General features: G+C 41.4%; 1 protein-coding gene across 7 annotated transcripts in view; it reads left to right on the forward strand.

Moving 5' to 3' along the window:
- The first annotated feature begins 6617 nt into the window (after positions 1-6617).
- NAPB (NSF attachment protein beta) overlaps positions 6618-25302 on the forward strand; it is a 40993-nt gene continuing 22308 nt past the window's right edge. For 2 of the 7 annotated variants that reach the window (XM_038571404.1, XM_038571407.1), the window contains exons 1-2: positions 6618-6815; positions 23413-23492. In XM_038571404.1, coding sequence (XP_038427332.1) covers positions 6718-6815; positions 23413-23492 — 178 coding nt within the window. In that variant the 5' untranslated portion in view covers positions 6618-6717. Of the gene's footprint in view, positions 6816-7439; positions 7943-20397; positions 20507-23412; positions 23493-25302 lie in introns of those variants that run through there. The other 5 variants (XM_038571408.1, XM_038571405.1, XM_038571403.1 and 2 more) reach the window with 5 other exon arrangements.

The raw sequence follows: 25302 nt of genomic DNA on the forward strand, positions 1-25302 counted from the left end.
AAACTAAGGTCATGAAGCTACTTTCCTGTATTTTCATTTAAAACTTCTAAAAGTTTTCACCTGAAACTCATGTGACATTGTGTGTCAACTACAATAAAAAAAAAACTTCTAAGAGTTTTGAAGTTAAGCATTTCACACTTGCATCCATAACCATTAATATTTTTATGCATGTTATATTTGCTAATATCTCATTCAGAATCTTGTATTCATGTTCCTGAGTGAGACTGATCCAAGATCTTCCTTTCTCATACAGGCCTTTTCTAGTTTGAGTCTCATACAACAAGCTGGGAAATGTGTCAGTAAATAGAGGCACACGCATAAGAGGAAGGTTTATTTACAGGGGGTACTTACAAGGCTGCAGGTGCAAGTGAATCCCAGGGCACAGAGCTGTCATTTGCTGGAAGGTGAGGGGAGCCGTCGGAATGTCAGGAAGTCTGAAGGACCGAGGGACAAATGTCATGACCTCACTCACCTTCTGCCCTCCACCTCAAGCTGAGCAACCACCCCCACCCTATTGGTCCATTTTCCTAAGAAATTGCTTTGTAAAATTTAGACCAAAGCAAAGAGCAGCATAAAGGAGAGTAGTGAGTGGGATGGAGAGGAGGTAGGTCAACCAAGACCACAGGTTTGGTTCTCTTGAGTCTCTGGTCACATTTTTGTCACCTCATTAACACATAACCTTGTGTTGTATGTGTTTCTATTTAAAGACATTTTATTTGACGTATATTCTTAACTCATTAACATTGAAGTCATAGACAACAGAACTGTAACTTGTGCCTGAACAAAGCTTAACTAACACCTATCTTCTCCCTAAGGCATAGCATCACCTTCTTGTGCTAAGGAACACCAGACAGCACTGCAGCACATTGTTTGGAGGCCACTTTAAAGAATGAAATCACCCAAAAAGTGCAAAAACGTGAAAAACATGACACTGAATAGACTACAAAAAGGACACATTTACAGTGTGAAAGCTAGAAGAAAAAAAAAGCAATGTTGCTTTGTCCAGCCTGAGCTGAAAACATGTGTAACAAACACATCACTCAAATTTTTTATTGCTTTGTACATGTCCGTAAATGACTGCAGAAATGCATAGTATTGATTTGGGAGTTACGAATACATTTTAGCAAATAGGCAAATTGGCAAATATAGAATCCATGAATACTGAGCATTTACTATATTTTTCAAATGCAGTCACTACAACAGTGCAGAGTGGGCTTATAAAGACTCAGTTCTTTCAGACTGAGTATGAGATGTTATCATCACACCCTAAGTAAGCCTGTGACAGTGTGGCCACTGATAGGAAACCCCTTCTTTATTTTAGAACAGACATAACTATTTTGATAACAGGCAAATAGGATGAAACCCGAATGCACTACAATTGGAAAGGGTTCTATAAAATTTGATGCAATGAACTATTATCCATTAACAATGAATTGCAAAGACTGGTAGCAATCTAGAAAATGCTTATGTATCCTCAACAAACAAAATACAAACAAATATATACTCATCTGCATCTTTGTAGGTTTAATAAAGAATTTACAGAAACATATACATAAAAAGTGAGTAGAAATGGGTGAATTTTTTCCTAAAAATTCTTTTAATTAAAGAAATTTAAATCAATTAAATTAAAATAGTAATGTGAAAGGAAATCAAAATAGTCCAGGAAATAAACCCATTTTTCTCAGTAAGCCATTGTGCCTGCAGCTCAGAACCATAACTCTGGCAAGAACTATATTAAATATTGAGAAGAAAAGTCTTAGAATATATCATTGTCATATAAATAAAAGTTGGGTCATCTTGGTTTTTATGTCCATTTGCCATTTTTAAAAGCATCCCATTCATTTCAAACTGTGTTGTGGAATTTCGTATCAGTTAATGAAAAGAATGACATTAATGACATAATACGACTTTTCCAGAAATATTTATTCAATTTAATTTTACATCTTCTATGTTTCCCCTAACAGATATTTTGTACATTTAACTTTGCTTTTTCTAATGCTTTGGTCTAAATTTTGCAGAACAATTTCTTTTTTTTTTTAAAAGCTTTTCTTTTTTTTAGGATTTATTTATTCATAAGAGACACAGAGAGAGAGAGAGAAGCAGAGACACAGGCAGAGGGAGAAGCAGGCTCCATGCAGGGAGCCTGGAGTGGGACTCGATCCCGGGTCTCCAGGATCACACCGTGGGCTGCAGGCGGCGCTAAACCACTGCGCCACTAGGGCTGCCAGCAGAACAATTTCTTAAGAAAATGGTAAATAATATTAACAAAGCTGCTTTCAGGAATATTTGTAGCAATTTTGACACAGTATAAAAGGTCTTGAACATAGACACACATACACAAACCACTGTTGGTTTGAAAGTTCAAAAAAATTATAATAAAAACCACTTATTTAAATTATCCCTCTGAAATTCCCCATTCAACTGCTTTTGGGCTTTGCAAGTCCATGAGGAGAACAAAGAATTGCCATAAATAGGGTAATTAAATGTTATCTTCAAAGCTGCACAGTGCAGAAGCCCAACCTCACCAATAGGAATAGAGAAAGTTTACTTTCATTAATTCATTATTTTTATGCTTTTGGATGAAGAGCCTTCTGGAATGAATTTTCTTCCCTGCCTTCTAAAGGAGACCACACTGGAGCAGCCCTAGCCTTGTCCTTCCCGATACCTCTGAGCCACTCTTAGGTTACAGACGGAAGTGAGGCTGAGGTATCGCTCGTGGAGGCAGTCAAGGATAGGGCAGAGCTCCCGGGACTCCCAGTGGATGTGAGGGGCTGCTCCCCAGCCTGGGGACTCCAGCATCAGTTTTGTCAGTGCAACCAGGCTCCCTTGAACATAACTCTGGTGGGTTTAACACACCTACAAATAACTTTGGGATCCTCCCCTTGAATACAGGTAAGCCTGAGCAATTTGTTTCAGGGAAACAGAAGTGATGCCTCAGAACCTGTGATATTAAGTCGTAAAGGTGACTCAGCAGCTGCCTGGCTTCTCTCCCCCTGGCACCTTTGGAACCCTGGCCACCAGGTAAACATTCAGAGAGAGAAAGCAGAAGCCTTGGCTGTTCTGGCCTTTTGAGTCTTCCCATCCCAGGCAGCAGGTGTGAGCAGAAAGCCCTGAAATGACCCCAGCTCCTGCTACCACCGGACTGAGAGACCCTCAAGTAAAGGTCAGAGCCCACCACCATCTGAGCCCAGACAGCCCTAGAACCACAAGTTGATAACAATAATACACAACTTCTGTAGTTTCTACCACTACATTTGAGGTGGCAAACAGAACCCTCAGAATACAGTTATCCACAGAGGACGATACCGATTTATGGGTTTATAATGAACACCATGACTGTGCCTGGGTACCAGAACTCGCCTATTGGTCCTCAGTGCATATGTTCCCTGCCTTAATGTGTGTTCTCGCAAAAACAGACCTTGAGACAAGGATTCTAGTGAAAGCAATTTCCTGAGAGGTGAAACCAGAAGGCAATACCAGTAGGAGTGTGGGGAAAGGCAAAGGAAGAAAGTCAATAAAAGGTACAGAACAAACAACTGTTCTGTTGTAAACAGCTGGAGCTCATTGCCACTGGGGATTCCTAGGAGAAAGTGTAAAACATTGCTCGGAGTTGTCCTACCGGAAGGGTATTTATTTTCCAACTTCCCAACATTCATTGATTGAGGGCTGCTCCTGGGAGGCCAAGAGGCATTAATTCCTTTATTAATGTAGTTAATTGATCCTCCTCACTTCTCTAGCATTCAAGCAGAGCAGGCTGGAAGGCCAAAGAGAACCTTCAGGAGAATTGCAGGTGCTGCAGTTGGGACTTACAGGCACGGGAACCCCCAATGCTACTCATGACTGGAAGTTTCCTACAGATTTTGGAATCAGAGGGAGGGGAGGTGGGTGACACTAAGTGAACTTAACAACTAACTGGTAGCTGCTGCTTAGCCACAGGGCAGGCAGTGGGAGTCGGAGCCAGCTGCACTCTGCTGCACTCAGTGCACTGGGTACCTGCCCTGGCCACTCAATATACCAGCCCAGACAGTCCTGGAAATACAATGCATTCGTGCCTGCTGCACCTTCCCTTGGTGCTGACCTCCACACAGGACGCTTCCCATGCTGCACCCCGCCCCCATGAACACATGCAAAGGGCCACACCTTGTTTTTCACACAGATCATTTTCTGATCCTGCCTCTCTTATGGCTGGCTATTCTCAGATGGCTTCAGCCTTGCCTTTGCAGAGCACCTCTCAGGGTGAAAAGTTGGACACTCGACATTCTAGCTTAACTTCCTGTGTGTTCATTCAGTCTGAAGGCCCGTGAGTCATCATCCCTGATCATAAAGGCCTGTAGGTTCTACTTGCTTCTGCCTGGTAAAGGGTGCAGACTCCCCCTTTCTCACTCCATCTTCTCAGAAGCTTGTCTGAAGCCTTTTCTTCCAAGTGTCCAGAGCTGCTGAAAGGCAAGATATGTCTAGGCCAGCATTGTCCACTTGGTGCAATAAACTTTGTGCACTAAATAGAAATGCTCTGTGTCTGTGCAGTCCAATGTGGTAGCCACTAGTTACTCATGGCAACTGAGCAGTTCACATGTGGATAGTGTGACTCAGGAACAAGATTTTACATTCAATTTCATATTATTTGATTCATATTTAAGTGGCCACCATCCTGGTCATCATGGGCATATGTCATGGGTCCTTTGAAACTACTTGAGGACAGCTTTTACTTGAGGGCCTCACTCCCTCCCTGGCCCACAGCAGAGCAGGTCTCCTCTTCCCTCCTGTTTAGGGGGTTACTCCTAATCTGTCTCTCAAACATCCTCATTCTTTGAGGTTTGTTGCTCTGCCCTGCCACCTCCCTTATCTAGCCTCTGGGAGAAGAAAACACGTGCTCTACACAACAATTATGGTTTGATGTCTTTTCCCACTTGGATGTGGACTGGGAAAGGGAGTGCCTGTCAAAAAAAAAAAAGAGAGAGAGAGAGAGAGAGAGAGAGAGAGAGAATGAAGGAAATACCTGGAAACATAAAAAATGTCAAGATGTACCCTCCCATGCCTAACTGCATTGTTCTGGCTTAGAGGAGGCAGTCCATTGTACCTCCTTTTGAGATGACCACAGATTTCAGAAGCTAGGATTGTATGCTTTACCATAGTGGCAGAGAGTTCTTTTTAAAATGTACACTTTCTAAACTCCAACTTCGGAAGATCCTGATGCTAAAAGCTAGGCATCAGTATCTCTTAAACCTCCTTTACTTGGGCCAGCTTTGGGAGCTGCTTTAATCAACATAATGATGCTGCACTTAGGGAGTTTTTGAGTTGGCTCCATTCCATAAGATCCCCATAGACTGCTCTGCTTTCCGAATGTTTATGTCCAATTTTGCGGTTTTTCTCTTTAATCCCACATTTACTGCTGCCTCTGATTTCCTGCCTCCTTATTCTCCAATACTGCTCCAGGGAAGCACAAGTTAGGTTTTCAAAGTTAGAATATTGCATGTAGTAATAGTAAATAAACTCTGCCTGAAGATCTGATATTTTTTTCTCCATGTCTAGAGTGCCTTCAATGTATGAAATCTGCAACATACGCTTTAGTTACCTTTCTAGGAGTTTGGCCTTCCTTGCCTTGCTCTCTAAAGGCAGACTGCATTTTCTTAGCTATATTTCATGTGTCAGTGCCCACAGTGTACTTATTAATAGTTTGATATTGTCACAAGTTCTCATTTGGCAGTGATTTTCACATTCGCTTCACTACCTCTGCTTTAGCATTGCCAAATGTAAATGGCCTAGGCTTTGCATAAAACAAACAAACAAAACACAAAAACCACTCCCTCCAGGACAGGCCTGGAAATTGTTGGCATAGGATAGCATCTATCTATGAATCCTTCTGCTAGGAAATTAGAAGTCTTCCTGGCAGGTAGAATCGTGTCCCAGGAGACTCATCCCCTCCGGCCAGCACCATGTACAGGATAAGAGAGCTCAAAGCTTCCCGTCCAAGGAAAATACTTCACTCCATTACAAGAGTGGATTATGCATACATAGCATAAGTGCAACTTATTTATAACCAAGGAAGAGAGGACCACATTAACTTGTAATATAGAGAGACTGAAAAATAACTGAATCTATATTGGGGGAAATGATGGATTCTTAAACGCCTTCCTCTGGAGGTAAAAATGGCTCCTTGTGCCTGCTGTCGCTGGTGGCGGGCGGGTGGATGCGCACCACACGGTTAGTGAAATTGCTCTCGCGGCTGCCTTAGATTCCCTTTTGCAGAACTTGAGGTTCTGCAACGTAGGTTGCGCGTTTCAATCCGTTTCCTCGTCCATCCCATTGCCAGGAGTTAAGTCGTGGTGAGGAGAGTTCTGAACCAACGTGGTGCTGCGTGCTTGAGGTTATCTTTGCTCGAAAGCCACGGGCCATCTTCCACTTCCCTGCGTACCCCAAGGACTGAAGCTCACCTCGGACCGCAGACCCCTACGGGGAGCCACACCCCCCGCCCAGAAATCCCGGGCGCCGGCGGTCCGCAGGCTGCGATCCTCACCCCGCCCGTCTCTGCAGCCTTCTGGGGATTGTAGTTGAACGCCTCGCGCCTCCCCGCCGCTCGGGCGGGACCCGGGACTACAAGTCCCGGAAGGCCTTGCGCGCCACGCCTGCGCTGCCCGCCGTCGCTAGAGGAGGGCGAAGGCGCGGAAGGCGAGTGCGAGTCGGGGGAAGAGGTCGGTGGCGGCGGCGGCGGCGGGAGACATGGACAACGCGGGGAAGGAGCGTGAGGCGGTGCAGCTGATGGCGGAGGCCGAGAAGCGAGTCAAGGCTTCCCACTCCTTCCTCCGCGGGCTGTTCGGGTGAGCGCCAGACCTCGAGTGCCCCGGGGGTCTCGGGCGCAGGCCCCGCCGCCGCCGGTCCCTCCGCGCGGGAGCCACCTGGTCCCCGGGAACGCCGAGGGGCCCCGGCTTCGCCTGCAGCCTGCGGGGGCCTCCCAGGCCGTAGAGCCCACGGACTCCGCACCCCCGCGCCCCGACATCGCTGCGGAGCCCCCGCAGTGTCCCCGGGCCCTTCAGCTCCCGCGTCCTCCCCTCCCGGACGCGCCCTGGGGCCCTCCGAGGCCCCCGACGCCCTCTTCGCCCCCGCGCGACCCTGCCTGGTGCCGGGCCCCAGCGCCCCGCCCCTCCCGGAGGGCGACGGCGTCGCGGGGTTCGCGGTGGGGAAGCTGGGAGACCGGTGCTGGCGAGGGCCCAGCCCGGGAGCAGCGGAGAGGCGGCGCCGGGGACCCGGGGACCCGGGCCCGCGAGCCTGGCGGGGCGGTGGGCCCGGCGGAGGAGCGCAGGAGCGCAGGAGCCCGCCGCCCCCGCCCCCGCCCCCCCCCCGCGCCCCGCCCCCGCGCCGGAGACCCCGAGCCCGGTTGCCCTGCGCCCGGTACACCTCTAATAAATAAATGTTCGTTGGAGAACGAATACGTTTCTCAGCCCAGTATTTATACTGCACCAGAGATTGATGGGTTTTCCGGGGCTTCCTGTTTGATCAAGGATAACGCAGCTCCCAAGTCGGCGTCTCTTGGGAATCCCGTTAATTTTCTGTGATGCTTTCAGGTTCTCCTAGGGAAGGCCTTGAATTCGGACTTCCCGAGAAGCAGAGCCTGCACCGACTGTTCGGGCGGCTGAATATGGTGAATGATTCAGCTGTTTAGGATTAGAGAGGCTATTTCCGGATGGTTTTGTTGTCGTTTTTCTTTTTAAAAGTGAAAAATCTGCCGACGCCAAGAGCATATTTTTATTTTTGAGAAGGACCGGTACTTAACCTTTGCGTTATTACAGTTTTATTTCTCTGCTAAATCCAGTTTGAAATCTGCTTGCTTTGCCACCTTCATTCTTTTGATTATAACACTTTACCGTTGTGGATACATCTCCAGGAAGTGCTTAGATGTAGGTTTCACGCACTGCTCAAGTAGTACAGAGTGCACAGATGCATAAAGGTAAGGGTTTCTGTGCTCAGGAACCTCTCACAGGGTATTTTATCCTAGCCAGTTTCTAAATTTCTCCTATGATGTGTAGTTCGGAACATAGCAGTTAATCGTAAGTTTGTTGCCCTTTAAAAGTTACCCCAATAAAGGCTCTGACATAAGGAGCACTGCCTCACACTTGATGCTGACACCAAAGGATAGCTCCTCTCTGTGATTCACAAAACGTTTAAACTGTATTCAAGTAAAATGTAATGTCCTAGCACCTCTTACCTAGAGGTGATCTTAATGTCCCAGCAAATTTCAAGTCAGGATGTGCTTCCTTGAAGAGAATCTGTAATTGGCAGAGGAAAACATTAGAGCACTTGATAGTTGTCTCGGGAATCCTCCTTTCTGTGAAGAGGTGTTGCGTTATTGTATTTGTGAAACTAGGCCAAGTCTTCAGCCAGTAATCCTAAAAGGATTTTGAAAAGGCTTTGCGTATAAATAAATACCTGTTTTCTCCTTGACTGTTGATCACTTGTATCATTGACAGGAAGTATAGGAAGCCTTCATCTCAACCCTTCACATTTAGTTGGCACAAAAGTCCTTGTATCCTAGGTCAAGCCTGGACATGGCAGGCCAGCTAATTCTTTTAGCTTTTGGATGGGGGGCAAGTTAGCTTTTGTGTGAGACTTTCGTCTGCCACATAGTATATATCATAGTGAGGGTTCAGTGAGTTTATGCTTGTAAAACATTTAGAGCCACTGGAAGTAGTGATTATGAAATACTAATTAGCATATTCATCAAAATTGTCAGCCGTTGTTTACCAAGGAAGCAGCCAGACATATTTAAGTAACTCTGCCAGGATTTCAGAGCCAAAGATCTTTAGGACTAGATCTTTGGTCTTTTAATGAAAGACTTGAAAGAGCTTTGTACCATGTAAGTTTTATTTATCCTATGGGGAGCCGTGTTATTTTCAGTGATAGTTGTCTCCGGAAAGCTTGGGGAAGAAGAGTTCTCAGGGTTCTGTGAAGTTTTAATAGTATATAATTACTTGAAGCCAAAAACCAGGTTTCTCTGTCAGTTAGGGTGAGAAGACTGATTCTGTATCAATTTTAGATGTTTAGATTCTTCCATTATATTTGGCATCATTTGTACCTGTCCTCATCCTTCTAGGCTGGAGCACGTTAGTCCATCCTGCCATCCTTCCTTTGATGTAGAATTTTCCCGTCAACTTGATATCCTTTCTTGAAATCACAGTGTAGTCCATCTCCATGTCAGACTCCTGAATTAACGGAACACGTGTACTGGCTTGAGTATTATCAGTATGGTCTGAGCCCCCATGTATCTAAGAGCTGACTAGTTAGTGCTTTAAAGGGGTCAGGTGATACTGTTTTGAGGTCATGGCAGCCATTAGAACGTGCTCAGCATATTGCAGCGTATTTTGCATGGACTCATTCTCATTATCCTAACTGCAGATTAAAATGTATTAGGAGCTTATCTTTTTCACTCTGTTTATCCACCACCCACACTGGTTTTGTGGCAATACTGTATTCTCACTAAACTATTGCTCTTCCTTTTTTGTTGCTTTTAGTAAGATTAGTTGAAAATATACATCGTAGATTTCTGAGGAGAGGTCAATCATGTATTCTTTGTACAAGGCACAAGTCTCATGCTTGTCTGCAAGATGTTATGAGCCACTGACGGATACAGCCATCACAAAATAACTGTTATGGGAGTTCTGCTTTTCTGCTAGACAGTTAAACAGTGGTATGTTTTTGTAGCTGTGGTATTGAATTAAAACTTACTCTGAGGGCTTAGCATAGTATAGCAAAACTACCACTGAAAGAGTAGTGTTTTCATTTCATTTGTTCCCAGGGTTGAGCTATAGCATTTTGCAGTTAATTTCAAATTCAAATGTGGAATCTTAAGGAACTGCCAGTAAGATCTTAAGCTGGCCTGACAATGACAGTAAAGTATTTTGAATCTCTAAGATCTCTCTTACTTTCTTCTTCTCGCTACTAGGAGGCCAGATTGGGGATAGCCTTCACAGTGCATATCAAAGAGAATGTTGCTGTTTAAGAATGACAGTTGAAAGATGTTCTGTATGGCTAATGCTGTCTTCTGCTTTTCGATGTTGCCCAGTCATAAAGCTTGTAAAGAGCCATAAATTTGCCAGTGTCAGATTCAATGAAAGACCCTATTGGGTTATTTTGACGCAATTAATAGGCTATAATTTCTTAGCTATTTTTGAAAACCGGCAATATTTCTTAAACATGGTAGGCTATTAATTAGCAGTATTCTTCACTCAGTTTTATTTCTACAAAGATTGTTTTTAAGTTTTGCCAAAATGTGGTGAGGACATATGATAGCATTTATAAAGCTTTGGGGCACCTGAGTGGCTCAGTTGATTAAGCATCCCACTTTTGGCTTTGAATCGGGTCATGATCTTAGGGTGGTGGGATTGAGCCCTGCATCAGGGCTTCTTGCTGGGTGTGGAACCTGCTTGAGGTTCTCTTTGTCCCTCTCCCACTCCCTACCCTCACTTCTCCCTCTCTCAAATTTTTTTCTAGTTTTAGTGCCAAATTACAGTTTGTGTATCAAATGATAAAATTTTTCTTATTGGCCTTACTCTGATTGCATTGTTGCAGTGTTCACCATGTATTCTCTCATTCTTGTGAGCCCTGTGAGCCCTGTTTAGAAAAGGTAGGGAGGACCCATGGTGGCATGTGGCTCTAGAATATAAGCTCCTGGGGAGTCTGTCTTACTTCATTGCTGTTGCCCCACGCCTCACTTGGCATGTGCCATGAAGTAGGCACTTGGTGAATATTGGCAGAAAGAATGTGTAAATTCTCCTACCATGCTGATTTTTTTCTTTTGTTTAGTTTTCAAGAGCAAAGGCAACAAAATGAAGGAGAGTTCATGTCACTCTCTTCTACGTTTTACTTAAATAACGTGTTTATTTAAACATAACAGCTACTCCATATGTGAGAAAAAAAGGACAATAGAACAAGACGATAGAACAATTCCAGTTGAAGAGTAAAGTATTCCCTGAGTCTCCCCTCTCCTAAATTGCACTCTCCAGAAGTAATGGTTTTTAACTTTTTAATTCCTCTGAGGGTAACCACTGTAATTCTAAATAAATTTGGAATACTTCTACTTCCTGACTTACTAATTTTAGACAATATCTATTGATTCTGTTAAAAATGATGAATAGTGGGCAGCCCGGGTGGCTCAGTGGTTTAGCGCCACCTTTGGTCCAGGGCGTGATCCCGGAGATCCGGGATCAAGTCCCACATCGGGCTCCCTGCATGGAGCCTACTTCTCCCTCTGCCTGTGTCTCTGTCTCTCTCTCTGTGTGTCTCTGAATAGATAAATTAAAAATCTTAAAAAAAAAAAAAAATAGTTACATGGCCTTGTATTTTCTCTCTCACCATCTGATTTTACTTAGTTTAAATTGTCAATCTCTAAATACTAACTTTTATATATGAATAACATATATTTGCCTTTTTTATTTTTATTTTATTTTTTTTAATTTTTTTTAAAAGATTTTATTTATTCATGAGAGACACAGAGAGAGAGAGAGGCAGAGACACAGGCAGAGGGAGAAGCAGGCTCCAGGCAGGGAGCCCTACGTGGGACTCGATCCTGGGTCTCCAGGATCACACCCTGGGCTGCAGGCGGCGCTAAACCGCTGTGCCACCGGGGCTGCCCTATATTTGCCTTTTTTAAAGATTTTATTTATTAATTTATTCATGAGAGGCAGAGACATAGGCAGAGGGAGAAGCAGGCTCCTTGCAGAGAGCCTGATGCGGGACTCAATCCCAGGACCCTGAGATCATGACCTGCGCCAAAGGCAGAGATGCTCAACTGCTGAGTACCCAGGCACCCTTGAATAACATATTTAAACTGTAATTCTACTTTTAATTTTTTCAAATAGTTCCCTATTTCTGTGAGTTACAGAGTGGCCATGAACAGATTGTCCAAATTGGGATATTTTTGAGATGCCAGAATGATGGGTATAAGCCATGGGTGTCTGTCCATTCAGCCAGAGTATTAACCAAGTTCTAGGAGACTTTACAGTCTGTTCTTACTCTTCGTGTTCATTTGATTAGATGGTAAGATCAGTAAAACTTTTGTATCTTCAAAGCATTTTTAGTGACCACACAGTTTACAATAAGAAAACGTTGGATTAAAAAAAAAAAATGAAAAAAAAAAAGAAAAAAAAATAAAAATAAAAACTCAGCCTAGAGATTTCCAGGCTCATCTAAGGGTATTACATATCTTTAAAAAAAAAAGAAAGAAAAAAGTTGGAAGTAGAATTTCAGAATGCTAACCATTTTTGTCTTTAAATAGAGCTTATGTGGCTTCTGGGTAGCTCAGTGATTGAGCATCTGCCTTCAGCTCAGGTCGTGGCCCCAGGGTCCTTGGGTCGAATCCTGCATTGGGCTCCCTGTGGGAAGCCTGCTTCTCCTTCTGCCTATGTCTCTGCCTCTCTCTGTGTGTCTCTCATGAATATATAAATAGAATCTTTAAAATAAATAGAGCTTATTATAAGTAATGGTTATTTAAAATCAAAATAACAAAAAAAAAAGCTGAAACAATAAAAAAGTCAAAATAACTAATTACTTTCTTGGCTTAAAATACATATTTTTTCGTGGTAAGGAAATATCAACTGTTTTATTTATTTATTTTTTTTCAACTCCTGTTTTAAAGGGTATTTTCATTAGGGATTGAATGAAGAGTTATATTTTGAAGGCCTCTTTAATATCTGTGGAGACAAACATGATTTTTCTTCTTAGTTACTAATATGTTAATAAATAGATTTTCTCATATTAAACTGTCCTGGCGTTCCTTGAATAACCTGTCTGGATCATGAAGTATTATTTTTTAATGTGCTATGTAATCTGTTTTTATTTTCTTTTGAATTATTTTCTTTATGGTTCTTTTGCATATAGTTGGATCAGGTTGAAGTATCAGTGTTACAGGTGCCTCATAAAAGGAATGTAGAGATTTTCCTTTTACCCAGTGCTTTGGTCTTTGAAAGTTTCAGTGGACCCCTCTAACTGTGACTTTTTGAACGTTCATTCAGCAGTTATTTCCCTCTGTCACTTACTTTTGTGTCTGTGCATTTATCCTTCTCTCTTGATTCTTTTGATCCTTTTCCTCCAAACTAATATTTTGACTTACGGGTTTTATTAATTTCCTGTTTTCTGCTTTATTAATTTCTGCTTTTACCTCTATTGCTTTCTTCCATTTTTCCCTCTAGCTTTTTTGGGAGGATTTCCATTATTGTATTTATATGGATCCAAATACTCACGGATGAATTTTCCTTTAAAACCGTATAGTATCCCTCAGATCCTGATACATAGTGGGTTTTTTTTTATCGCAAGTCGTTTTCCCTTTGACCTAAGAGTTGTTTGTGGGTTGTGTTCAAGGCGGAAGTGCTTTGATTTCTAGTTTTTTAATTATAATCAGAGAACCTACTGAGGTTTTCTTTGCCACCTAATATATGTTTGGTGTTCATGAATGGTACATGCACACTTGCAAAGACCTACACTCTTACCAGAATATATGACTTGCTAGAGATCCCTGAGATCTAGGTATTGATTATGTTGTCAAGGCCTTTCATATCTGTGTTAATTTTTTGTCCACTTGACTTGCTTCGGACTAAAAGGGATATAGTCATATCTCCTTTGATAAGTGTGTTTCTGTCTGGCATTTCTTGTCATTTCTGCTTTATAAATGTGGCTACTGTGTTGGTAAATAGATGTTCACAACTAATATAATTTCATTATGGATTGTGTCTCTAGCATTAACAAATTAATTTCTTTCTTTCATTTGGTATTTTTCAGCCCAAATTCTGTCTTACCTGATACTGGAGTAGCAGTCCTTGCTTTATTATTTGCATTTGCCTGCTTGAGAACTATTTATGTAAGAGGATTATACATTCTGCCTGCTGCCATGTGACCTGTGCTGCCTGGCTCTGGGCAAAGTGCACTTCCCTCCCCATTGAGTCGTCCTGTCCCTGTGACTGACTTTGAGGGAGTAAGTGAAAGGGGGATGCATACTCTCTGAGCAGAGCTGCAGAGGCCATCCCTGTTTCAGCCGTGGTTAAAAAAAACAAAAACAAAAACACCCCAGATAGGGCTACATTCCAGAATAGAGAGATGACACATGAAGAAAGAACCTGCACAAGTGGCCTACAGTAACAGGTAAAGTGTGTGAGACAGGAGCTTTGGAGATTTGGGGATTATTTGTTGCAACAAATCAAACAAAAGTTGGTTGATATATGTGATATCCTTTGACCATCTCTTTAATCCTAAGCCTTTCAAAACAGCTTTATTTTAGTTGTATCTCTCCTGGTGAGCACATGGTTGGCTTTTGTTAGCAAATCTAAAAATCCATTTCCATTGTTTGTATGACTGAGATATGATTGGTTTTTAATTCTGTTGTCCTGCTTTCTTATATTTATTATGTCTTTATATTATGTATGATATTTTTTTTCTTCATGTGATCTCTTTGCTTTTTATTTAGGAAATGTATTTTTATTCTACTGGCAACTTCTATACTGTGAACCTTTTTTAATGCCCTTAAATCTACTAGGCATCTAGTGTTTGATGTGGAAAACACCATTAGCCTTGTGCCAGTCCCTGAGCCTGTTCTAAATTTTCCTTTCTGTCCAGCGTATGTGTGTGGGAGGGTAGGGCTCAGCTATTTGTACTTTGTTGGAACAGATGTCTCCATTTTATTTTTCTACTCTGTCTATACTGCTTTTTTTGTTTGTTTTGTCTTAGATCTGTGATAAAACATTCAGTGCCACCACTACCAGCCTTTTTACTGATATTCGTCAGTCATCTCCATAGTTGGAAGCCAGTGTGATACATCTTAAGTTCTTGCTTCTGTCAGTGGTACTTAATGGTTGGCTGGGCTGGTTGTGTGATCTTTGGCTCTTAGGCTTACACATTTTTTTCCCCAGTTGCTTCAAAAATATTGTTCTCTGTTGACTTGTTTTGTATGTTGCTGTTGAAGTCTGATTGAAGCTAACCTGCTTTTCTTAATTTTGTAGGTGACTTAGCCTGGCAGCCTGGAGCTTTTCTTGACTTATAAAATCTAATAGTCTTGCTAGATGTGGTTCACTGGGTCAGTTTTCCCAGTCATGGCAGGCTCTTTCAGTATTTAGATTTACATTTTCTTTTGTTTCCATAAAATTTTCTGAAATTATAGTTTCAAATATTATTTCAATGTTTTGTTTTGTTTTATTCCCCTTTTCAGGGACTCCAGTTACTTCTCCTATCACTTATTCTTGGCTCCTTTTCCCTCTCTTATTTCCATTTCCTTGGCTGTTTTCATTTTTCTCCTTAGTGTCAGTAGAGTCAGTTCTCCCCATAGGTATGTTATAGCTAAGATTTCATTTTTGAGATGATTTGGTCTTTTTCTTTCCTTCTAAATTTTGAAACAGGAGTTCAAGGTCTTATTTTTTTGTGTTCACATAGGGAAGGAAGGACTTTATCTTGTTCTCTATTCTCCTAGGTCCTCCAGACTAACAAGGAAAAAATAGTTTATTGAACATGAGCAGCGCTGATATCTCTCAAAGGGGTGATTAGAACTTGGGCTCATAGCATCTTGACAAAGCACAGTGTATTTGTAGGGAAGGTTTTAGGCTTCCAAGGGCAGCAAACTGGGAAACAAAGGAGTAAGGTTTGTTTGTGCAGGTCCATCTCTGTATAAACTTTCCATCTGCTTCAAGACCATAAAATTTCCCCAGGAGAGGGGATTTATGGCAGTTCTTGTTCTTTAGAGGTTTCTGCATTCTGTCAGATAGGGGAAACTCTAAGAAGCCATCTTTCTGTATATGCTATTCTCATTTTCCTCTGGCTCAAATAATCTTTATGCCAAAGTGGTGTATTTTGTGGGGGGGATATTCATGCTCTTGTATTCTGAGTTTTGAATTTTTGACCTATGATGTAGTTTCATATCTGTAAATGTTTAATAAAATTTATATTATATGGGATTGATTTCCTCTGCCTTATGGTAGTTTGGGGGAACATTTTTGTCAGCTGCAAAGTTTTTCTTCTTACGTAGCAGCTTTGTATGGATGCTGCTTGCCTTCTGTTCAGAGTGTCTAGGAGTTTCTTGGGCTCGTAATACCATGTGTTTCTGTGATGGGAGATATGAGGGGTTTGGGTGCTTTTATGGATTTCTTAGTTTGCCCTATTCTGTTGATACCATTAAGAATTTTTTTTGGTGAAAAGTGTCAGGAAGAGGTAGGTAGGGGCTTGGTGTGACTCCCCAGTGTTGTGATACTTCTTTGTGTCATAGTACTCTTAGTTTATTTCTGCCATTGGTTTTCTTTCCTTTCGGTACAAAGCCTCCATGGAGCTGCCTCTGCCTCTGCTAGAAGCAGGGTCTTCAGGAGACTACTACCTCTAGCCAAGTTCCCCTTCTCGTTCCCAGTTCCAGGGCTCCCGGTTCTCTAGGTCTTCTACCTGTCCTCTGTATTCCCCCACTGCAGCCCTTCTTGCTAGGGTGTTGCTGTCACAAACTGCTGTTGTGGGACCCTGCTGCCCCCTAACCCTTCTGCTCATGCATTTCCTCCTGACCCCCAGCTGTGCTGGTTTGGGGGTTTTATTTCTCCAATTATCTTGTTGAATTCTGGATTCATGGATTACAGCTGATTGTATTTGCTGCTTGCTGATCTGAGTTTGGAGGACAGGTTGGTATTTAGGCAGCCACCATTATCCTGTGGATTCAGTTTTCACCAGGTTTTCCTACAGATTGAGAGTCAGTTTGAAGATTGAATTTTATATAGATTTTATAAAGATTGAAATTAAATATAAAAGCTTGTTGTGGCAAGTAATGTTGTATATGTCATTTCTGAGTTGATCCGATAATTGCTGTTCTTAGCTTTCTTGTATATTTAAGTATCTTGATTTGTTTGATTAATAGGTTCAACTACACATTTTCCCATCCATATCAAGTCAAGGCATTGGGAGTATTACCAGAATAAAGGCCAAGTAGCTTTCTTTGCTGTACATGTTCTCATAAACTTTATTTCAGGAAGTTATGCTTAAACACAGATACTTTTGTCAGCCATTCCTTAAATGTCTCAGATTGTTTCCTGTGTCTGAGAATCTATGATAGTTTCTTTCTTAAATAAGTAGAAATAAGGTGAAAAGTTCTCAAAATGGAATCCAGAGTCCATGGCAGAATGCCAAGACTGTGCTGGTGGTAAAGCTATGATCCTCCTGCTTGGCTTCTGTAGGCTGCTCTAGTGGAATTTCTCAGAGGCCCAAGAGGGGCTGCCTACTTTGAGCTGGCAGCACTAAGCTAATAAATGACAGCATTCCTCTGTAGGTAGTCTGACCTTGTCCAAAGCCTGTGTCCTTTCCACCCTAATACTGGTTCCTGGAAAAACAAAGGACCTCAGTCTAGCGGTATTACAGGCATTTGGAATAAGAGTTCAAGTTAGCTTGATGAAGTGTTACCTCCTTGGGGCCCGTGCTGTAGATACTTCTGCTTTTTGCATTGCATGAAAGAAGTTGGACTATTTAGAAATATGTTAAACCCAGCAGTAAATTCATCTTGAAATAGTTGTATTTATTTATGAAAATTTAAGTTTTTAGAATCTGGAAATTATAGAAATGAAGTACAGATGAAAATAAATTGCTTATGGAAGGTAAAAAATAGAATAAATAGTTCTATGTGGCTGTGATGTTGTGATATAATAAAAATATATATATTTGTTCTTTATCCTTGGTTCCTCACACAGAACTTGTAAAGCCCTTGTGCCATCTTCAGTGGTGAGGATGAGAGAAGCATCTTCTGTATCATAATAGGCCCCTTTCAACAATACTAAAGTTTATGCTAATGAGGTGACTGTTGGTCCCTGGGTGGCTTCGGATGAGGACTGGTTGTCAGAGGAGCCAACCGTGTGATTAGAGGGTTGGAACTTTGAGCCCCACCCCCAAACCTCCCAGGAGAGAAGAGGATTTGGGGTTTGAGTTAATCACCAGTGGTCAGTGAATCAGTTGTGCCTGTGTAGTGAAGAATCTCCCCAGAATCTTAAATGTTGGGTTCAGAGAACTTCTGGGTGGTGAACATGTGGAAGTGTTAGACGGCGATACCCCTGGGGAGGGCATAGGATACTCCTTGAACTCTCCTATATTCCTATATTCCTATATTCCTTACCCTGTGCCTCTCTTCCATTAGCTGTTTCTGAGTTGTATCATTTGTGATCATAAGTAAAGTGTTTCCCTAAGTTCTGTGAGTTCTAGCACTAATCAAATTTGAGGAAGGGGTTGTGGGAACTCTTGATTTTTAGCCAAGTTAGAGATGTGAGTACCTTGAGGACCAACTACTTGAGACTGTTGTCTGAAGTGGAGGTAGTTGTGTGGGACTGAACCCTTAACCTGTGGGATCTGCACTGGCTCTGGGTAGTGTCACCATTCAGTTGAATTGTAGGACACCTAGCTGGTGGCTACAGAGAACTAGAGAATTGCTTGATATGAAAAACTCACACATTTGGTGTCAGAAGTGCTGTGAGTAGAGAAACAGTGTTTCTATTAATGGTGGAGATGTTTTAAAGAATTTGAGTTTTTCTTTCCTTTTTCTGGATACTTTTTGTGTTTGCTTTTTATTTTGAATGACAAATGGGAAAACTCAAAAAACTGTAATGTGGGTAGTTTCTTCCATCCAGTGGTCAAGCATTGTTAGTGAGACTCATGTGCCAGGTCCTATGCTGGTCTCTATCACCAGAGGCAGCCTAAGGGCTAATGTTACTCATAAATAGTGTAAATAAGGAGCTGTCCTGGTTGGTGGGCTTTTCCACCAGGGATCCCAGGCACTCCAAAAAGTGATCCTTTTTTGTAGACCCCTGACATAGTTTGACATCCCTTCAGGATATTCGGATGGTAGAGTTGAATTGCGTCTGTAGTTCTGCTTTCATGTTATCACAGCACTGTCAGTGACACCAGTATTTCTTTATGATATATATATATATTTTAAAGATTTTATTTGTTTCAGAGAGAGCACAAGCAGGGAGGAAAGGCAGAAGGAGAGAGAGAAGCAGAGTCCCCACTGAGCCCCACTGGGCTTGACGTGGGGCTTGATCCCAGGATCCTGGGTTCATGACTTGAGCCGAAGGCAGGTGCTTACCCAAATGAGCCACCCAGGTGCCCTCTTTATGGTATTTTATATTTCTACTCTGAGAAATTCTCTTATGAGATTTCTGCTGTGCTACTCTTGTGATTTTAAAAAGCAGCTTTATTTCTACCTCAGCAGTTTCCTCCTTTTCTTTTGGGTACATCTCATGATATGTGTGCTGTTAGTCCCTGTGATTCTATTTTAACATCCCCCTCTTCCCACCCACAGTCTTAGAAGAGCATGTACTGATGGTTGCCAGTGTTTTATAGCACCTTGAAATAGCTCTTATTCTGGATAAAGAAAAACCAAGACTAGATTCTTTGAGGATTAATTGGTTTTTAAAAGATCAATGATTTGTCTATGTGTAGATGTTATTGGAGCTCTTTGAAATAATGGGCTGTAATTTCCCATGCTGGTTGCTCTTGCCCCACCAGCATCTGAGTAGGAACAGACAGGGTGGGATTGTGAAGAGAGCAGGGACTTGCAGGCTGGGCACAGCTCTACGGTTCACTTGGCTTCTGGTGGGACATGTGGCTCTGACCACATTTCTTCAGTGGAACATGTGAGATGGGGTGGGCTTCCAGCCCTGAAATTAAATATTTTTCTTCAGCTTCTGATCTCCTCGTAGTGTTTTCTGACACTTACTGATCTCAGTGAATATTTCATGAATAAGCATGGTCAAAAAGAGAGGCAGTCAGCCTTGACCTTGGAGTTGAGGAGTGGTAGGGTTAGCTGGGGCTGCATGGGTGAGGTGGTGGTGATGGTGGTGGAGGTGATGATGGTGGTGATAGTGGTTCTTACACAGGCTGGTCACTGTTTACTTTCGTGGTGGAGAAAGCATTTTCTTCAAGTTCATGGTAGCACAGTCTCCCCAGGTAGTTAAATTGGATCAGTTCAGCTTTGCTTTTTTTTTTTTTTTAATTTTTAAATTTTTAAATTTTTAAATTTAATTTTTATTTTTTTGTAATTTTTTAATTTTTAATTTTTATTTTTATTTTTATTTTTTTACAGTTCAGCTTTTCTTAATGTCAGTCAGGTGCCCTGTATTTATATTGTATCACTTTATAAGGTAGATTTCCTCACAGAAACGTGTTTCTCATTTTAAGGAACCTGTAACTTATTTATGGGAGCTCTGAGTAACAATCATTTGAATTATTTGAACGTGAATTCTGAATATTTGTCCTTAAAACTTATAAAAATTAACTTTCACATGAATGGAACACAGTAGGCTTTGGGATGATTTCAGAAGTATATTTTTTCATGAATTGTTAAGGTTATGTTGTGTTTATAAGTGAGTTTCTCTAGTGCTTTTAAAATAATTACTTCTCATGATTCTGTTTTAGGAGAGGTGAAGGGTCCTAAGTCTTTACAAAAATATATTCGTTATTATAATACCACTGAACTTGACGTCAGGTGTCAGCTCCACTACTGACCTTGGCTGGATGACCTTGGGTGAGCCATTGACCTCCAGATACAATTTTCTTTTTCTTCTTTTCTTTTTTTTTTTTTTTAATTTTATTTATTTGAGAGAAAGAGCATGTGTAAGCACAAGAAGGGGGTGCAGAGTAGAGGTAGTGGGAAAGAGAAGAAGGCTGTCTGCTGAGCAAGGAGCCCTATGCTGGGCTCAATCCCAGGACCCCAGGATCATGACCTGAGCCAAAGGCAGATGCCCAGATAGAATTTTCTCTTCCGTCAAATGGAGTTAGCATCTTTCATGGTGGCTGTAATAATGATGAAAATCACATAATATATGTGGAAATATTCAGCATAAAACCTAGTGTAATGTAGGCATTCTATTATTCCTAGCTGAATTTGTCTCCAAAAATAATAGGGTAAAGTACATTTTAATTAAGCTAGTTTTATTTGGAAACCTTTAATAAGAATGATTGAACTATAATTACAGTGCAAGATTCCTGGTATACTTTAGGAAAATAAGACAAGAAAGTGGTAAGCCTTTGGTAGCTGCAAGGAGTTATGGTTAACATCAAAAACTTAGGTTAGGAATTTTCCACTGGGATAATTAGCTAATTTTTTTTTAAATATATAAAGGTGTCATTAAAAGAAAACTGCTTATTCTGACACTACATTTTTGGTTTGGCTTGTTGCCATCCTGTCATTTGCTGTATGACATAGCCCCCAAAGTTTTTTTATGTGTGGGGAAGGAAGTACTATGGTTTTAGATATAATTCACATACCATATAACTCTTCCATTTAAGTATCCAATTTGGTAGTTTTTAGCATAGTGACAAAAAGCTGTGCATCCATGCTATCAATGAGTTTTAGAACATTCTCATCACCACAGAAACTCTGCTCTCCTTCCCCCTCCCATTTTTCTCCAACACTAGGCAACCACTAATCTTTTTCTGTCTATATAGATTTGCCTACTCTGAGCTTTTCATATAAGTGAAATCATACAATATGCTCATGGCTTATTTCACTTAATGTAATGTTTTCAAGGCTTTTCCATATTAGAGCATGTATCAGTACTTCATTTCTTTTTATTGTCCAATATTCCATTGTATGCATATGCTACATTTTTATTTATTTTTTCATCAGTTGATGGACATTTAGGTTCTTGCTTTTTGGCAGTTATGAATAGTGCTGCAGTGAATATATACAAGGTTTTGTGTGGACATAACCTTTTCATTTCTCTTGGGTGTGTACCAAGAAGCAGAATTGCTGGATTATATAGTAACTATGTTTAACCTTTTGAGCAACTGCCAAACTAAACCATTTTACATTTGTACCACCAATATAGGAGGGTTCCAGTTTTTATCCATCCTCCCTTACATTTGTTATTATCTGTCTTTTGATTCCAGCCATCCTTGTGGGTGTGAATGAGATCCCTCGTGGGATCTCATTTGTGGTTTTGATTTGCATTTCCCTGACGGCTAATGATGTTGAATATCTTTTCATGTACTTATTAGCTGTTTATATATCTTCTTTGAAGAAATGTCTGATCTGATCCTTCGCCTATTTTTTAATTGAGTTACTAGTCTTTTAATACTGAGTTGTAAGAGTTCATTATATATTCCAGATATAAGTCCCTTATCAGACAGGTCCCTTATTTGTACATATATTCCCAAAAGTTTTTATGCCTTCAGTACATGAATCTAATTATAATAATCGTCCTGATTGAGTACCTACTCTGGGTCAAGCCCTGCAGTGGCAACTGTGTATGAATTATTTCCTTTGATCTTTATAATGACTCCACAAGTATAGATCATATTATCCACTATTTACACATGCAAAAACGGAGGCCCAGTGAAGTTAAAGAACTAGCCTGGGGTAAGACAGTAGTTCCTGCCTAAGGTGCAGGTCATACTTGAGCCTCAGTGTATTGCACTGGGACGTGTATTGACACAGAGCTGTCTACGCCCCTCTGCCAGAGCCTCTTTGAGTTTCTGGCATATGTGTATGTGCTCACTCTCCCAAGAGTCAGCATGACCTCCCCTTTCTCTTGGTCCTTATGTCCTTAAATCACTCTGAATTCCTTGTGTGCACTGCACAGAGTGCCTTGTTTTCGTTCTGTGGTATGTTTATAGTGGCCATAGACAAGGCAGAGAAACATTTATAGAGGGGCCTTCATTTAGTTTATAAAGAACAAGGTTGAATTAGAAAACTCTGATGCAAGTTACAGAGGATTATTTTTGCCTTTGTGTAAGAAGAAATGTCTTTCAGCTAAAGCTATCCCTCAGTGGAATCAGCTGTCTAGTGGAGAACTTTCCAGAACACTATGTATTCAAGTAGCAGTAGAGAGTTTCTTCCTCTCTGGATGTTGTAAAATGCATTTCTACATGGGGTGAGGGGCTGGACATTGTGGTCCCTTACACAGTAGAGAAGAGCTTTTCTCCTGCCAGAGGTAATAAGATAGCAAACAACATGGCACTTCTTTTATGATCTGGCTTCAGTTTTTGTTTTTAAAGTCTGAATAAACATAGTGCTAAACTCTTCAGAATTAATAGGGTAAAAATGTCTTTAACATTCAAAATTTAATCTCATTTGAATAATGCACTTCTTATTTCTCCAATTGACCTTAAAACTTCAGTTCCCATGCATGAAAAGGACTCTGGTTATGGGTGTAGGTTCTGAGATAAGCCAGATCTGTATTTGAGTCTCAGTTCTGAGCATTCTTGCTGTGTGACCTTGGGCTAGTTACTTTACTTTTGTATGCCAGTTTCCTCATTTGGAAAATAGGGATAATAAGAGTGTACCCTTTGAGCGAGCAGCTGTTAAGATTGTGTAGTTGCATAGCACATAGTAGGTGCTCATTAAATACTTATTATTTGGGGATGGAGAGCTAGAGATGTGTATGGTTGCTATAGTAAAACTTCACCTTGTTTTTAAATTTTTCTCAGAGGAAACACAAAAATAGAAGAGGCTTGTGAAATGTATACCAGAGCTGCAAATATGTTCAAGATGGCTAAAAATTGGAGTGGTATGTATAAAGTTTTTATTTGTTTGCTTTTCAGGCAAATAACGTTAAGAAATCATCTCGAAGGAGGAAATGACTATTTGTATATCCTCCTGTTGGCTGAGACAGGTGTGCCTGTCGGAATAACTGGTGTGGCCACCATGGTCTGAGAGAAAAGAACCTTGATCTAAGTAAACAGACTATTTTTTTTTATATCTAAACATTGGTTGAGAATTTTTTTTTACTGTGAGAACAGCTCTGTGTAAGGTTCCATTGAGAAATGTGACAGTGAGAGTGTTATTTTTATAAACCCCAACAAAATTATTGTCACTTTTTAAAATAATGCCTTTTGTCCAGTGAAATTACACATAGTGAAATCAGTTCTAAAACAGTGGAATTGTTTTATTGGTCTGAGAAAGGATAACTTTCCAACACTGATTTTGAGAAACAAATTCATCCCCTGCCATGAAAAAGGAGCTTGTTGACAGGGTGTCTCTGTAGTGAAAATGGAGACTGCCTTCAGCTCCAGTGGGTCTCTATCCCTGGCCTGCACCTACTGCATGATCGAAAGCAGGGCCTTTGTTCTCTACAAATCCATTTCTCCATCTGCTTTTCTCTCCGCCAGCTTTATTGAGATATAATGGACATATAATCTTGTGTAAGTTTGGGATATATACTCTGTTGATTTACCCATTAAGGCTGACACTTTAAAAGCATTTTAGTAAGAAATTTCTGTAGAAATATATGAACCTGAAAGGTCCTTTCTGATTAAAATTCATTTATAGGTTTAGTTTTAGGTTAAAAGGGTATGTTTTCAAAATGTACTTATACCTGATTTAAAACACATTGAAAACAGTTGAGGAGAAAAGAGCATTGTTTCAGTATTTGCATCTTTTGTATGGTATGAGGGTATGGTCTAAGGATAGATTTGCATGTACTAATGAGAATGGCCAACATATGCTGAACAAGAGCCAGGCTGTTGGAAGCAGTTTACTTGGGAGGTCCAAGCTATTACTGTACTCTTCTGAGGCAGAGCCCATCAGAGCTGCCATTTGGTTAGCTGCTGCTACAGGTACTCACATGCCTGCGCACTCCCCTCCCTGGCAGCAGCCTTGGCCCCTCCTCCAGCATCACCAACCCCACTATTCAATAGTGTAAAGGCTGAAGCCTGGTAGGTGGGGGTGCTCCAGTCCTAGCTCCAGCTGGGGGCCAGCTTCGTCTCTGATTGCTCAGTGCCTCTGCCACACTGATGGCTGAGTATTTTCAGCACTGCCTTGGTAGGTACTCTTTTTGTCTGGCACAGAGTCAGAGTTGAGCCTGCGTAGGCTGGATCAGGAGTTTGTACTGCTTCTTTTCCCTCAGGTGGCAGTCCAGAAGCCTGAGTAGGAATTGTGTGGTGACCTCTGGGAGAGGGATCAGAACAAGGGATCATAGCCAAAGCTTTGTGGAATTGACTGCTTTATTTCTTAATACCAGCGGTGGGTATTTTTGGCCCACGATTTTCTGTACTTTTCTCAGTGTTTTTGAGATGACTAAAAACATTTTTTTTTTAAGTATCGAAAGGTCTTACGATATTCTTCATCATGTTTTTCCTAGTGGAAGGATTTCTTTCCTGTCCATTCCTGTTAGTGCTTCCCTATTCCAGACCTTACTGAGCTGTGTCTCCACAGGCCTTGTGCTTCCCAGTCTGTGGTGGTTCTCTCTGAGCCAAGAACCTCATGACAGTGGGGGTTCATCCTTGTTCAGGTTCTTTGTGCTGACATTTACAGCCTTCCAGAATTGGCCCGATGGTGTCTTCAGCCTTCATCTCCCCTGCCCACTGTGTTCATCCCTC

This window comes from Canis lupus, chromosome 24 (genome assembly GCF_011100685.1).
Source record: "Canis lupus familiaris isolate Mischka breed German Shepherd chromosome 24, alternate assembly UU_Cfam_GSD_1.0, whole genome shotgun sequence".
NCBI classification, from domain to species: Eukaryota; Metazoa; Chordata; class Mammalia; order Carnivora; family Canidae; genus Canis; species Canis lupus.